At 37.8% G+C, this 14,107-nt stretch overlaps 1 protein-coding gene and 1 pseudogene across 9 annotated transcripts in view; one reads left to right on the plus strand and one right to left on the minus strand.

The window, feature by feature from the left end:
- PPP2R2A (protein phosphatase 2 regulatory subunit Balpha) overlaps positions 1 to 14,107 on the plus strand; it is an 87,041-nt gene that overhangs the window by 57,567 nt on the left and 15,367 nt on the right. For 8 of the 9 annotated variants that reach the window (XM_028494202.2, XM_055087334.1, XM_055087336.1 and 5 more), the window contains one exon: positions 12,922 to 13,087. In XM_028494202.2, the coding sequence (XP_028350003.1) occupies positions 12,922 to 13,087 (166 nt within the window). Of the gene's footprint in view, positions 1 to 12,921; positions 13,088 to 13,558; positions 13,732 to 14,107 lie in introns of those variants that run through there. The other variant, XM_028494204.2, reaches the window with a different exon arrangement.
- Positions 6,339 to 10,364, minus strand: LOC102993213 (KH domain-containing, RNA-binding, signal transduction-associated protein 3-like; annotated as a pseudogene).

Here is a 14,107-nt window from a genome sequence, read left to right on the forward strand (position 1 = left end):
AGTGGCTGTATCAATTTACATTCCCACCAGCAGTGCAAGAGTGTTCCCTTTTCTCCACACGCTCTCCAGCATTTATTGTTTCTAGAGTTTTTGATGATGGCCAATCTGACCGGTGTGAGATGATATCTCATTGTCGTTTTGATTTGCATTTCTCTAATGATTAATGATGTTGAGCATCCTTTCATGTGTTTGTTGTGAATAGTTTTCTGTTTGACAGAATCTCTGTGATAGAAGCAGGGCGTGGAGGGAAGTTGAGGCACAAGGGTAAATCGATTTTAGGCATCATGTGCATCACATGGTCAGAGTCCAAAATTTTGAGTCTAATCCAGTGTTCTTTATAGCATGTCCTGAAATAACTGACCCATCTTACTAATTTTTACAGCTTGTATATAATGGCTTTTGACGACAAAGTGGATGGTGCGATACATTCCTTGTGATAATGATAATTTGGAGGGAGATTCCATGCAGCTGTTATGTTGTGGTGTTCCGTAGTTTTTAAGGGATCTTTGTTTCTATGGGTGCTCATATTAGATGATCAGCAGTTGTTGAAGTGGTTGGTTTCCTGTTGGCTTTGGATTGCTCAGAACTTCTTCACGTTCCTCTGAGGCTTTTTGATATACATGATAAGCTAAAGTGTTGCGGGAGGATTGATATTTTTAAGGGACAGTTAAGGAGAAAAGTGAGCAGAGAGGTGGTTCCTTTCTGATTTCTTTCTAGATTGTTATGCAGCATTTGTTTTCTGTTTTCTATGACTGCTGTTTACTTTCTAGGATTTCTTTCTCATTTTTTTGTTCTTAATGTGGTATTCCCAAAACTCCTTAACAGAGTATAGAAGAAAGCTTAGTGTGCTTATCTCAAAAGATGGATAGTATTGTTAATATGTTTGTATTCCCTTTCTGAATTATTTGGAAAGACTGGAATGTGACTCAAAATCAAGATGTGGTTTAACAGAATTCAATATCGTTTCTACAAAGGGCTTGGTTTGGTTTGTTGTTTAAGTGAAGGGACAGATCCTACTGTTTTAGAGTGATGCGGCACCGTTCACTTAACATAGTACTTACTGTGCGCCAAACAGACTAGCAGATTTAGAAACATTGGAGAGGAATGGTTGAAGGGACTAAGGCTGTAAAGCCAGGAGAAGAAGAGACTACAAAGAGTCTTGTAACTTAGGGATTCATGTGGAAGAAGAGATTAGTTTATTTTGTATATGGAAATAAGTACTCAAGAATTGGATGCCCATCTGTCAGGAATATTGTGGAAAGAATATGAGAAGTTCAAGAAAATACTACCACTGTGGTTTCTTCCAAATCAAAATATCTATAAAATAAGCTTCCTTTTCTAAGCTACCAGGCTTTACCTGTCTTCATTTTTCATTCAATTTTTTAATCTAAGGTTTTGCTTTCAGAGTACAAAATGTTAGAATCACCTAAAAGTGCACCTAACCACCTAAAAATTTTAACCAGAATGTTAAAATGCACATTCCTAGATTGCACTTCAAAACGACCAAATCAGAATTTCTGGAAGCCAGAGACACCATCACTTTTCCTCTTTTTTAATTAATTAATTAATTAATTAATAATAAACTCCTTTGGGGACTTAACCTGATAGAAAATTAAAATTGACTGCATTCCAATACCAGGATAATGATAAAAGCTCCAAAATAACAGCTTCAATTTTATCTTATCTAAAAATATGTTTAAACTGTTTTTCCAAGGTAGATCATGCATATAGAAAAATGCATAGAATTATATGTGTACAGTTCTATGAATTTTCACAACAAATACATTTGTGTAACTATCATCTGGGTCAAGAAATGGGATATTACTGGCACTCCAGAAGCCTCTCTGTCCTGTCACTACTATCCCCCTATCCCGAACTAACTGTGAATTTGTTTTGCCTGTTTTGAACTTTATATGTATGTGGTGTGTTCATAGAAATTAAGAGCTAAAATTTATAGGGTTTGCAGGGGTTCTTAACTCTTTCTGTGCCATAGCTTCCTTCAGTAGCCTGGTAAAGTCTGTGGACTTCTCAAGAATGTTTTAATTGCATAAAATACATAGGATTGTGAAGGAAACTACTGAAATATATTTTTCAATTTATTAAAAACACTTATTTTTGAGCAATATGTGTTTTTTTGTGACTAACAGCTTAAGTGTGATTTTAAAACATGTCATTTCTATAGTGACAAAGTCATGGTATTGCTAATACTGTGGCCTGCTGCTACATCCATAATTGAAAGAAAGGCTGAATTTCAGCTAGAGATTAGTAAAAATAACATGTAAATTTCTACCACATCTGAGTTTATAAAATCCCATGGACCCTTGGGAGTTGAGTAGTCTGTGGGGCCCAAATTTGTAACCTCTGGTAATGCAGTCTCTTTTTACCAATAAAGAAACTGGGGAGCTCAGACAGCAGGTTTACTCGTGGAAAGTTGTACAGTGAGCAAAAAGTGAACCCTTGCTCTAGAACCCTTATATCCCGATTCCCTGTCCATTGCTTTTCCCATTCTGACATGGGTATAGTAACAACAGTTTATATGCCAGACCCTCTGCCAAGCTCCCTAAATCGTATTAATCTTAACAGTAAAATAACGAAGATGTTACGCACACTTACTATGTCTCAATTTATTACAGATTTATAAATGAATTGAGATTTAGCAAAGATAAATGTCTTCTCTAAGATCACACAGCTAGTCAAGTGGGTTAAAAAAAAAGCGAATTCTGTATAAATTTGGATGAACATCCACAATGAAAAAAATCTTACTCCTCTAAGTAATGAGCCTAAGTGGTATAAATCACACAAGAAAATCAGTTTCATTAACTTTATAGTAATGAGAAAAGTACTTATCATCAGACTTTTTAATAGTAGCCATTAAGGTCTGATGTTTTCTCTGTAGAGGCTTAGAGAGGGAAAAGTTGGAATGAGTTTGAAAGACCTGAGAGTTTAAAGACCTGGGTTCTAGTTCTCATTTGTATTTATTCATTCATCCAGCCACCCCTCTTGTTCAGCCATCTATTATCCAGATTTCTAGTTTCAGTTTACCTCTTAATATTCCCAGTAATTAAAATTATTTGCTCTATGCCCTGCTCTTATTCTGTGTCATGGTTTAGAAATAAATTATTCTGGGTAGTTAGATAATCTGAATAATAGCACATTAACTATTTTAGATTTTATAACATTTTAAAGCATTACAGTTAACCCTTGAACTACATGGCGTTAATCCCTATATAATTTATGGTCAGCCCTCCACATCTGCTGATTTGTGGTACTGTCATATTTACTATTGAAAAATATCCATATAAGAGTGGTCCTGCACAGTTCAAACCCGCGTTGTTCAAGGATCAACTGTATATTAATTGTAACTTAAGACATTTTCTTTAAATTTTATTTGACTACCGTAGGTAAAGAATAATACCACTTGATTTGAGTTTCTAATTGATTCAACCAGGCATCCTTTTTATCTCTCCCACTATGTTGTAGTTTTGTAAATAGGAAATTATGACTGACATTCTTCTAGATTACATATTGATTAGCATAGTACATAATAAGCACTCAGTAAATGAGCATTAGCTTATTACTATTGGATATAATTTAATAGGATCCTGTAAAATCTTCAGGTATTTTAACTACCACCACTGTGATCAGCTTGGAAAAAGTTTGAAATTTTTTTGTTTGTTTTATGTTTACACCATCTTGTATTTTGCTTTATTCAAGAAAATTCCCCTAGGTTGCTGAATGCATTGATAGTGGTTTGTTATCTGATATGAATTGATTTTGTTTTGTACCATTTCTGTCACTGTCCCTGAATTGCTGTTTCACAAGACTCAAAAACTCTTTAAACTAACTGTAGGTGACCCTTGAATAACACAGGTTCGAAGTGCGTGGGTCCACTTACACATGGATTATTTTCAGTAGTAAATGCTGCAGTACTACATGATTCATGGTTGGTTGAATCCACAGCCGAGGGCCAGAGGGCCAAGTACGAGCTATATGTGGACTTACCACTGTGCAGAGAGACTTGGCACCCATAACCCCCATGTTGTTCAAGGGTCAACTATATTTTGAAATATAAAACAAATGGTTGTCTCTAACAAGTCATAGGATTAAAGGAGCATTAAAAAACAGTAAGTTTTCATAGTGTTCTATTTGGAAGATTAAAAAATGTCCTTTTTTTCTCATTTTTATGTGATCAAAGGAAAATACATTTAATGTTTTCTAAAAATTTTGATGTGTTGGTCTAGGAGCAAAGTAAATATTTTCTGTATTTTCACAGAGTTTCATTTAAGGCAGAGGAAGTTAGTAAAAACACAAGGCAGTTTTTTATATATTTAGAATTAGCTGTTATAGAACGTCAAGAGATGTTCCTTCAAAGAAGTCATTTTTAACTCTTGATTATTCTTAATATGTTTATCGTGGAAAATATGAAAACTGTGTATCATTTCCACAAAGAATAAGATAAAAATCCAAAATCATCCCATCACATGAATAAAGATCAATTTACGTATCTGTGTTTATTCTGGGGCTCTATTTTGTTTTGTAGAAAAAGTATCATGTTGTATGTATCATTCTGTAACTTCTAATGTTTTCTCGCATTAATCTCAGTCTCAGTCAGGGAAGTGAAGAGACTATAGCAAACCTGGAGTGGAAAGAAGTGCATGTGTCATTTGGAAGAACATAGTCTGTCTTTATAACTTAAATGACACAGTTTAACAAACATGTAGCTTGTGGAATCTGCAGAAGGTATTAGCAAGGAAGCATTGCACATAAATTAACATGGTTGAGAAACATTGATCTCCATATGAATTAAATTGGCTCTATAGCATTTCATAATTTACTTGACTTAGGTTGTTTATGCATTAAGTTGTTCATACATCTCTGCATCATTGTTTTTCATTAGGTTATACTTTGAAGTGTGGAATTGTTGAGTACCTTTTTAAGGCTTTCAATAAGTATGGACAAATTATCCTCCAGAAAAGCTGTGTAAATTTATACTTCTCTCAGTAGTGTATGACTTTGTCCATATTCTCATCATTAAAACAGTGGTCATTATCATGTTTTCTTATTCTTCATCGGTTTAAAGGCAAAACATTATTCCTTAATTTTGAATACTAATGATGATGAGTAGTTATACATATATCTGCTGATCATTTTTTAGGTAAATGACCTTTTCATCTTTCAGAGGAGGGTGTTAATATTTTTCCTAATTATTTTTAAGGATCTTTTACACATGAAAGATAGTAACCTGTTGTCTTAAGATGCACTTTTCTCCCCAGTATACTTTTTTTTAACCTTTAAATATTCTTACCTAGTCAGACAGACGTCCACCTTTCTCTGCCCTTTGCTTTCATTTTTATACTTAGAAGCTCTTTTTCACTTCAGAATTATATATAAATTTGCCATTGTACTTTGTTTTGGCTGCTTTTATTTACTTTTAAATATTTAATTATTCCCTCTGGAATTTATTTTTGTGTAAGAAGTGAAGTTCTAATTCCCTTTCCAAATGTTTGTTTGGCTCAGACATCATTGGATTTTACTGCTGTTTTATATTCTGTTTTGGTTTGTCTGAACCTCAGGGGCATACTTGAGTTCATGACACTACCATTATAGATCATGGCGAGGCCCTTTCTTTAAGTCAACAAACACGTGCATGCCCGTGTGTAGTCAAACGTACATTAACTTTTATTTGCATAATGTGCTCCCATTCTCCCATGCACCTCGCCCTTCATAGATAACCATTTGAATGTGTTCTTATAATTTTTATTTTGTTTTTGTGTGCTGTTATTTAATTGTGGCAAACTATCCATGTGTACAATACAGTTTTGCCAACCACATATACATTGTTATGCAACAGAACCCCCCAGTTCTGCATAACTGAAACTCGGTACCCACCGAACAGCAACTTCCTTCTTTCTCCCTCCAGTCCCTGGCAGTCACCATTCTCCTTTCTGTTTCTATGAGGTTGACTATTTTAGATACCCCGTATAAGTGGAATTATGCAGTATTTGTCATTTTTGACTGGCTTATTTCACTTGGCATAATGTCCTTAAGGTTCATCCATGTTGTAGCCTATGACAGGAGTTCCTTTTTTTTAAGGCTATTCCATTAAATGTATATTATACACACACACACACCACATTTTCTTTATTCATTTATCAGTCGATGGACATTTAGGTTGTTTCCACTTCTTAGCTATTGTGAATAATCTCATTTGAGATTCTGTTTTCAATTATTTTGGATATATACCAGATTGCTGGATCATATGGTAGTTCTTCCCCCCCCCGCCCCCCCCATCTGTGCCTCGTGGCATGCAGGATCTTAGTTCCCTGACAGGGGATTGAACCTGTACCCGCTGGAGTGGAAACATGGAGTCTTAACCACTGAAACGCTAGGGAAGTCCCTTTTTAAAAAAATAAAATAAAATAAATTTATTTATTTTTGGCTGCGCTGGGTCTTCGTTGCTGTGCATGGGCTTTCTCTACTTGCGGTGAGCAGGGGCTACTCTTTGTTGCAGTGCGCAGGCGTCTCATTGCGGTTGCTTCTCTTGTTGCGGAGCACGGGCTTTAGGCGCACGGGCTTCAGTAGTTGTGGCACGAGGGCTCAGTAGTTGTGGCACATAGGCTCAGTAGTTGTGGTGGACGGGCTTAGTTGCTCCGCAGCATGTGGGATCTTCCCGGACCAGGGCTCGAACCTGTGTCCCCTGCATTGGCAGGCGGATTACTGCGTCACCAGAGAAACCCTATTTTTTATTTTTTTGGAGGAATGCCCATACAATTTTCAAAGTGGCTGCACGGTTTGTATGCTGTATTTGTTTTAAAGCTCTATTGAAAGATACACAGAAAAGTGCACAAAACACTAGTGGATTATCACACACAGAACTTCCCATCCTTCCTTTAACCCTTCTCATTCCCCTTACCAGTCATTCCTTTCTCTTTCCTCCCCTTGTAAGCCTGTCTTCTAACACTTAGTTTGGCTTGTAGTCATAGAACTTTTTATAAATGGAATCTACAGTAAGTATTTTATGTCTGGCCTTTTTGCTCAGTTTATGTTTGTGTAATAATTTGCTCACTTTCATTGCTATATAATGTTCTTTTGTAAAACTGTACCACAGTTTGTCCATTCTGATATAGATAGATGCAGACATTTTGGTTGTTTCCGTTCATGGCTTAATAATGCTGCTGTGAACATTCTTGATCAGATTTTTTGGTGCACATTGTCGTGCATGAAATTGTCATGTCATGGGGGGTAGGCATTTAGTTTTAGTAGACAACACAGTAAAAACTGGTTCTGCCAATTTTATTCTCATGAACAATATATGAAAATTCTGGCTGTTCCACATCTTTGCCAATGCTTCGTATTGTCAGTCATTTTAAAATTTAAACATTCGGAGGTTATGAGGGTATCTTATGGTGGTTTTAATTTGTACTTTTCTTGATTAACGCCAAGGTTCAGCATCTTTTATGTGTTTATTGGCCATTGGATATCATCTTTTGTGAAGTGCCTACTAATATCTCTTGCACTTACTTGTTTTCTACTTGTTTTCAATTTTTCTTATTGATTTGTAGGCTTTTTGCACTTTTTGAATATATGAACCCTTTGTCAGTTGTATTTGTTGGAAGTATCTATCTTCCATTCTGTGACTTACCTTTTCATTTTTTCTGAATGGTATCTTTTGACAAATAGAGGTTATTAATATTAATATAATTCAGTTTATCAATGTTTTCTCTAGACTTAACTGCTTTTTCTGTCCTGTATAAGAAATACTTCTCTACCCCGAGGTCCAGGAAGATCTACATTTCTGTTATCTTTTAGATCTGTGCTCTCTAGTATGGTAGTTAGTAGATCCCTGTGGCTATTTAAATTTTAATTAAGTAAAATTTGAAGTTCACTTCCTTAGTCACAGTAGCTACATTCCTGGTGCTCAGTAACCACGTGTGGCTAGTGGCTACCATGTGGGACAGCACAGATACAGACTGTATGCGGAACGCTCTCTTGGACAGTGTTGTACTCGACATATTCACATTTATATTTCTGATTCACCTGGAATCAGTTTACATGAGTGGCTTGAGGTGTAGTAGGGGTCAGGGTTTGTTTTATTATACATGAATAGCCAATTAACCAAAAGCTATTTAGTGAGAAGACCATCCTGGCTCAGCAGTGCCACTTTGTCCAAATTCAGGCCTGTTTCTGGGCCATCTGTTCTTACTCCATTGGTATATTTGTCAGTTCTCGTGTGAGTACCACACTGTCTTCATTGTGGCTTTAAAACTTGATCATGATATAGTATCCTTTATGTATTTGTGGCTTCTGTTTGTGTCCATGTTGAAGTGTGTGATTTTGTTTTTGTTTTGTGGACTGTGTTTTTTAATGTATGTGAAGAATACTATGTCTTGCACCTCATTCTGTGTCCTACTTTATCACTAAGAGCTGTGTTTTCCAGAACCTTCTGTCTTGCTGTGTGTGCATCTAACCCATTCTTCCTAATTTCTGCACAATACTCCATTTGCCAGGTTAATTCCAGCTTCCCTTTACCATACTAGTGCCACCTTTTATTCATTCTTTTTGCTTTTATTTTTGTTCATTTAGAAAATTTTTATTGAATGCCTGTTGTATGCCAGATACTATTACAGGTGTTGGGATGAAGCATTTCTAAATTCATTAAGAAGATTTCACATAAATAGATTGTGTGGTTAAAAAAATAGAATCTGGAAAGCTGTGCAAGAATAACCCAAATATATGAAGCATTCTGGAATGTATCATGATGCTCTCTGATTGTAGGAGAGTTTTAAAAACAAAAATAAAATAGCCTTCTTTGACTTTTTTTCTTCTTTCAAAAGTTTATTTAGTATCAAGCAAGAGGAGACTTTGCTTAACACTACAGAACATTTCAAGACTTGAGTTATAAAAGAATACCACATTATTTGCACTTGTAATTGGCTTCCCTTTTTACGTTGGCAAGAGGAAAAAAAAAACTAGCATGTGGCTGAAAGATAAAATAACTAAATTTCTATGGAAACCTTTAAAATGAAAGGTGAGGCTTATGTTAAAAGGATGGATTAACATATTTAGTAAACCTATCTTTTTTGTTTAACACTAGTTAATCGAAGTTATTTTTTTTCCTTTTGATGACCTATTTTTTCATATACAGACTGGAAATAACAAAATTTTACATGTCTTTTTTTTTTTTCTGCCCAGGTTGATGTTTCAACAAAGTAATTTTAAATTCCATCCATTCAAATGTTAAGCATTTTGATTTCTTTAAAGAGGGATTGTTCATAGAAAACAATTACTTTGAACAGTATACAGGACTGGTAGAGACTGGCTGTGTCACAGCATCAGACAGTACAGTCAGTATCTGCTGTATGGCTGGTCTCTGTAGACGCCCTTTGCTGTCCTCGCCAAGGTGCCTTGTGTCGAGTTAGTCCACTCCTCTGGCCCGTAGGAATCGTAAGTCTCTTCATGAGTCCGTGTCCATGATCATAGTAATCAGCACCACTTTGGGCTGGGCCGCTATAGCTGTACCATAGGAATCATAACTCTGTGCATCATAAGCAGTGCCATATCCACTGTCATAGTCATAATCTCTATAGGTCTCGTGTTGGGGGCGGCGGTGGAGGTCTCTACCCAGTTGGGGGGACGCCTCTTGCTCTTCCTCGACTCGCTGGCCCTCGGGTGGAAAGGACTCCCCCGGAAGTCCCACTGGCCGGGCCGTGACTCCTCCCCTTCCCCTGGTTATTGCTGGGGTTGGTACACCTCTTGTAGGCAAGGTAGGTTTCCCTCGAACAACTGGTACATCTGCATTTTCTGAACCCACCATTCAAGTATGTTAATTCCTGGAGCTGTGCTTGCTGATTTCATCATTATAGTCAGGAATGAGGAACTTGTCGATTTCCTCCAGAGCATGTCCCATCCGGGCATAGGCTTCTGCTGGCGGGGCACACACTTCAGTCAGAACATGGAGAGCATCACTGAGGTGCAAGTACTTTGCTTCTCCACTTTTCTTTCCTCGACTCGTGTTCCTTTGCCTTGTCTCTCATGGAGCCTCTTCCAAGGATGGACATTTTTCTCAAGGTCTCTTCTGAGTCCTTCCCCGCCATCAGTTCCGGCAGGTACTTCTCCATGCTCGCCGGCCGCCCGGGCCCGGGACGCGGACTCGAGGCGGGCGGGCAGCGCCGGCTACGCAGCCCCCGACCCCGCCCGCGCCCTACCGGCGCGGAATCCGGGCCAGACGCCGCGGCCGGGGCGCGGCGGAGCCAAGCCGGGCAGGCGGCCTGGCGGCGGCCACGGCAGCAACAGCAGCAACGGTGGCGCCGCGAGGCGGGAAGCGGCCGCGCAGCCTTGTTCGAGTGGCACAGTGTTGAGGACATGGGATTATGTTCCTTTTTTTCGTTTGCTCAGTGTACTTAGTTCATGCAGAGAACAGTGCTGTCGTGACCATTATAATGCAAACATCCCTCCCCACGTTTTAGGGAAAATCCCACTGTCTGCTAGGGTCCGGCTCTGCAGTTCGTTAATTCGGCCATTGTTTTATGGCATCTGTTTTATGACGTCTTTCACTTGTTACTGCTGCTGTCATCTCTGCTGTTATTTTTTTGTTCTTATCCATTGTCTTTAAACATTCACTGTAATTTTAACATAGTTTCAGGAGAGTGCACATGCCTCATGTATCTAACTTGTCAGCTGTAAGTTTATCCTTGTGTGGTGTGTGTGTGTGTGTGTGTGTGTATACACACACACATATATGTATATATATATATATATTTTTTTTCTCCTGTCAGAAAGAAACAGTGCTTCTTGCAATCCATTGAGACGGCCAAACACCTCCAATGATTTTGTTTCTGAATCATGTAATAGATCATGTTTAGACCCTTGTAGTTATTCTTGAGTCTTAAGGATGATGTTATTTTTCTGTTGTAGAAAATATTTTTATATGGTTGTGCTTTTCTTTTCCTTATCATCAAATACAGACCCTGATAGACCTAGTTTCTGCATATACCTTGGCCCTGCTTACCTTGGCTCTTTGTTTTGCTTACCTGAATTATATGGACCTTAATTTCGACCTTTTTTTTTTTTTATACATTTTATTTCCTAATTTTCACGTAGCATCTAGCTCTCCGGAGAGCAACTCTCCAGAAATCTGACTTCACACAAGTTTTTCTCAATTTAATTAAGTACATTTTATTTAAAGATTTTTATTTATTTATTTATTTATTTTTGCGGTACGCGGGCCTCACTGTTGTGGCCTCTCCCGCTGCAGAGCGCAGGCTCCGGACGCGCAGGCTCAGCGGCCATGGCTCACGGGCCCAGCCGCTCCGCGGCATGTGGGATCCTCCCAGACTGGGGCACGAACCGCTGTCCCGTGCATCGGCAGGCGGGCTTGCAACCACTGCGCCACCAGGGAAGCCCGGTTTCGACTTTTGACTAAAGTTTCACACACACAAGTTACCGGAAGGCAGAGATTCTGTGTTATTAAATTTCTCTGTACCTCTGGGACCTAGTGTACATAGTACCGTAGTCTCTTGCTTAAGTTAAAAACAGTGCATTATATTGTAGCTTTTTTTGGAGAGTAACATGACAAACGTTTAGAGACTGAGTAACTTTCAATGGAAGACTTACGGAATTTCTTCTGGTGAGATATTAGCGTGTACACATTAAATGGGTTAGGTTATCAGATTTGGTGTAAGAGTATGGTAATGAGACCAAGGTTCTGAGTTTGATTTTTACCCTTTCCATATCCCCAGTGTGGATTATGTTCTATGGTATGCTCTGCATTCTCAGTATTGGCAAACCCACTCAGTAATAATTGATACTACTGTCAGAGGACCCACATACAACTGTAGCCATGAATGATCAATCCAGATAATCAAGCTACTGGAAAAAAACAACCCAAAACATACACTTACAAGATGATGATTCAATAAAGTTTTCTTTTTATAAGGAGAAATAATAATAATGACTAACGGGTCATTCTTATTATCAAGTAATCTTAAACATTTCATTTGCTAATTCACTTTTACTTAAAACAGTTGATTATAAATAATATCTTTCTTTTAAACTATTTTTCCATTGGTTTTTTGAACTAGACATTTAATGTTTTTGGTGGAAAGGTTTTTGATTATGGGATGATGGATTACAAGGTAAAATTCTGAACATGGTTATAATTCTCATTTTTGCTAAGGTAGTGTTAACTGAAGAATTTCACAGGTAGTCTCTTTATCCAATAGCTTAAATTATATTCACTCACACTGATACTAAGTGAAATAAATCGTTGGTGTGTGCTAGGCTCATAATATAAGAAAGATAATTCAAGGAGGGTATGCAGTTGTTCATGGGGTGAGGCCTGCTGGGTATTGCTGAATGTGGGCTCAGTGGGTAACAGAGCCCTGTAACTGTGGTCTTGGGTGGGGGAGGTCGGGGTCAGATGTGCTGTTGCATTTATGACAGCTCTTCTCTTAAAGAGTTTTTCAGCAGTGAATTGACCTAAAGGCAGGCATGAGAAAGGGAAAGGAAGAGGACAATACATCATGTTAAGTAAAGGATAGAGAATTGATCCTTAAAACAGTGGGCAGAGAAAGAAGGTGTGCCTCAGCCAGCTGTTCCTGATGAGCTTTTCTTATTTAATCTTTACTTTTTGTTATGTATGCTCAGTAGTCCTCTGTACTATGTCATGTGTAAAGGTAAAGTAATCAGCAAAACGATCGTATTTTAATAACACTTTTCCTTATGAATTGGGCCTAATTATTAGGCTTTATTTAGCTTTTCCTTTCTTTTTCTTTTAAGCATTTGTATTTATTCCTTGAAAGCCTTTAAATATAAAAAACAATATAATTATATATAAGATTCAGGGTCTGTTGGAATTGATTATATGTTTGATTAATTTGAAATATTTCTCAACTGGTCCAAATATTTTTGTTTCCATTTTAGAACAAAATCCAGTCTCATAGCAGAGGAGAATATAATGTTTACAGCACCTTTCAGAGCCATGAACCAGAGTTTGACTACTTGAAAAGTTTAGAAATAGAAGAAAAGATCAACAAAATTAGGTGGTTACCCCAGAAAAATGCTGCTCAGTTTTTATTGTCTACCAATGGTAAGTGTACATTTTTTCTTTGCATATGCCTAGTATGTACACATATCCTGTAGGATGCTTTCCCCTTTTCAAAGAGGAGTAGTTGTTAAGAGATCTCCGCAGATAGACATTTGGAAATATTTTTTCCCCATATAGAATGTAAACTCTTCTTTTTTGTCTTCCCTTTTTTATTGTCTTTTAGTTTTTAAATTCTATGAAAGAGATCCTCAGGTGTCCACTTCTTTTAGTCCACACAGTTTGTAGTGAAAAGAATGAGCTTTACCATTGGGTTTGGGTCAGATCCTGTTTCTGCCACTTCTTGGCTTGGTCGCCTTGGGCAGGTTACTAACACTGAATCAAGTTTCCCTCATCTGCAAACTGGAGATGGTAATATCTGTGTTACAGTACGCTTGTGAGGAGTAATGTGATGACTCCTAGTGTACATAGTGAGTGCTCAGTAAATATTAATTTCCTTTCCTCTTCCTTTTTAAGTGTGCCTAACTCTCCAAAGAGTATTTCAAACTGTAAATACAACACACTCTGTCAAAGGATGGCCCCCATTCCAGGATACTCTCTAGGAGAGCGCTCTTCTTACTTGATCCTCATCCAAGAAGGACGCAAACCGGAGTTGACTCATTGCCTTCTTCCCAGCAAGCCTTATGGCTGTAAGAAGATGCTTCTTATACTGTCTTGTTTGTTCAGGAAACGTTATTAAGCGAGGGTTAGAATTATATAAGGACTCTACCAGAATTTAAAGTCCTTTATGACAGGTTAAGAAGTGGGTCATTTCTTTTGTTCTTCTAAACTTTTTTCACATGAGTTGTTGTGACCTGGTTGATCCCTGTGGATTTGAGTCTAAAGAAAAGCATTAGAGTGATTGAGGGGTACGTCCAGGTGTTCTGGTTAGCCATAGTCTGTAAAAATTTAGATTAAAAGTTTTTTGAGGCTGGCACAAGGATTGGGGAAAACCTCTCATTTTCTCATCCCCTCGGTGTTAATAAAATCAGATTTTAGCACCTAGACCTCACCATTCTTTAGCAC

Source organism: Physeter macrocephalus, chromosome 9 (assembly GCF_002837175.3).
Source record: "Physeter macrocephalus isolate SW-GA chromosome 9, ASM283717v5, whole genome shotgun sequence".
NCBI classification, from domain to species: Eukaryota; Metazoa; Chordata; class Mammalia; order Artiodactyla; family Physeteridae; genus Physeter; species Physeter macrocephalus.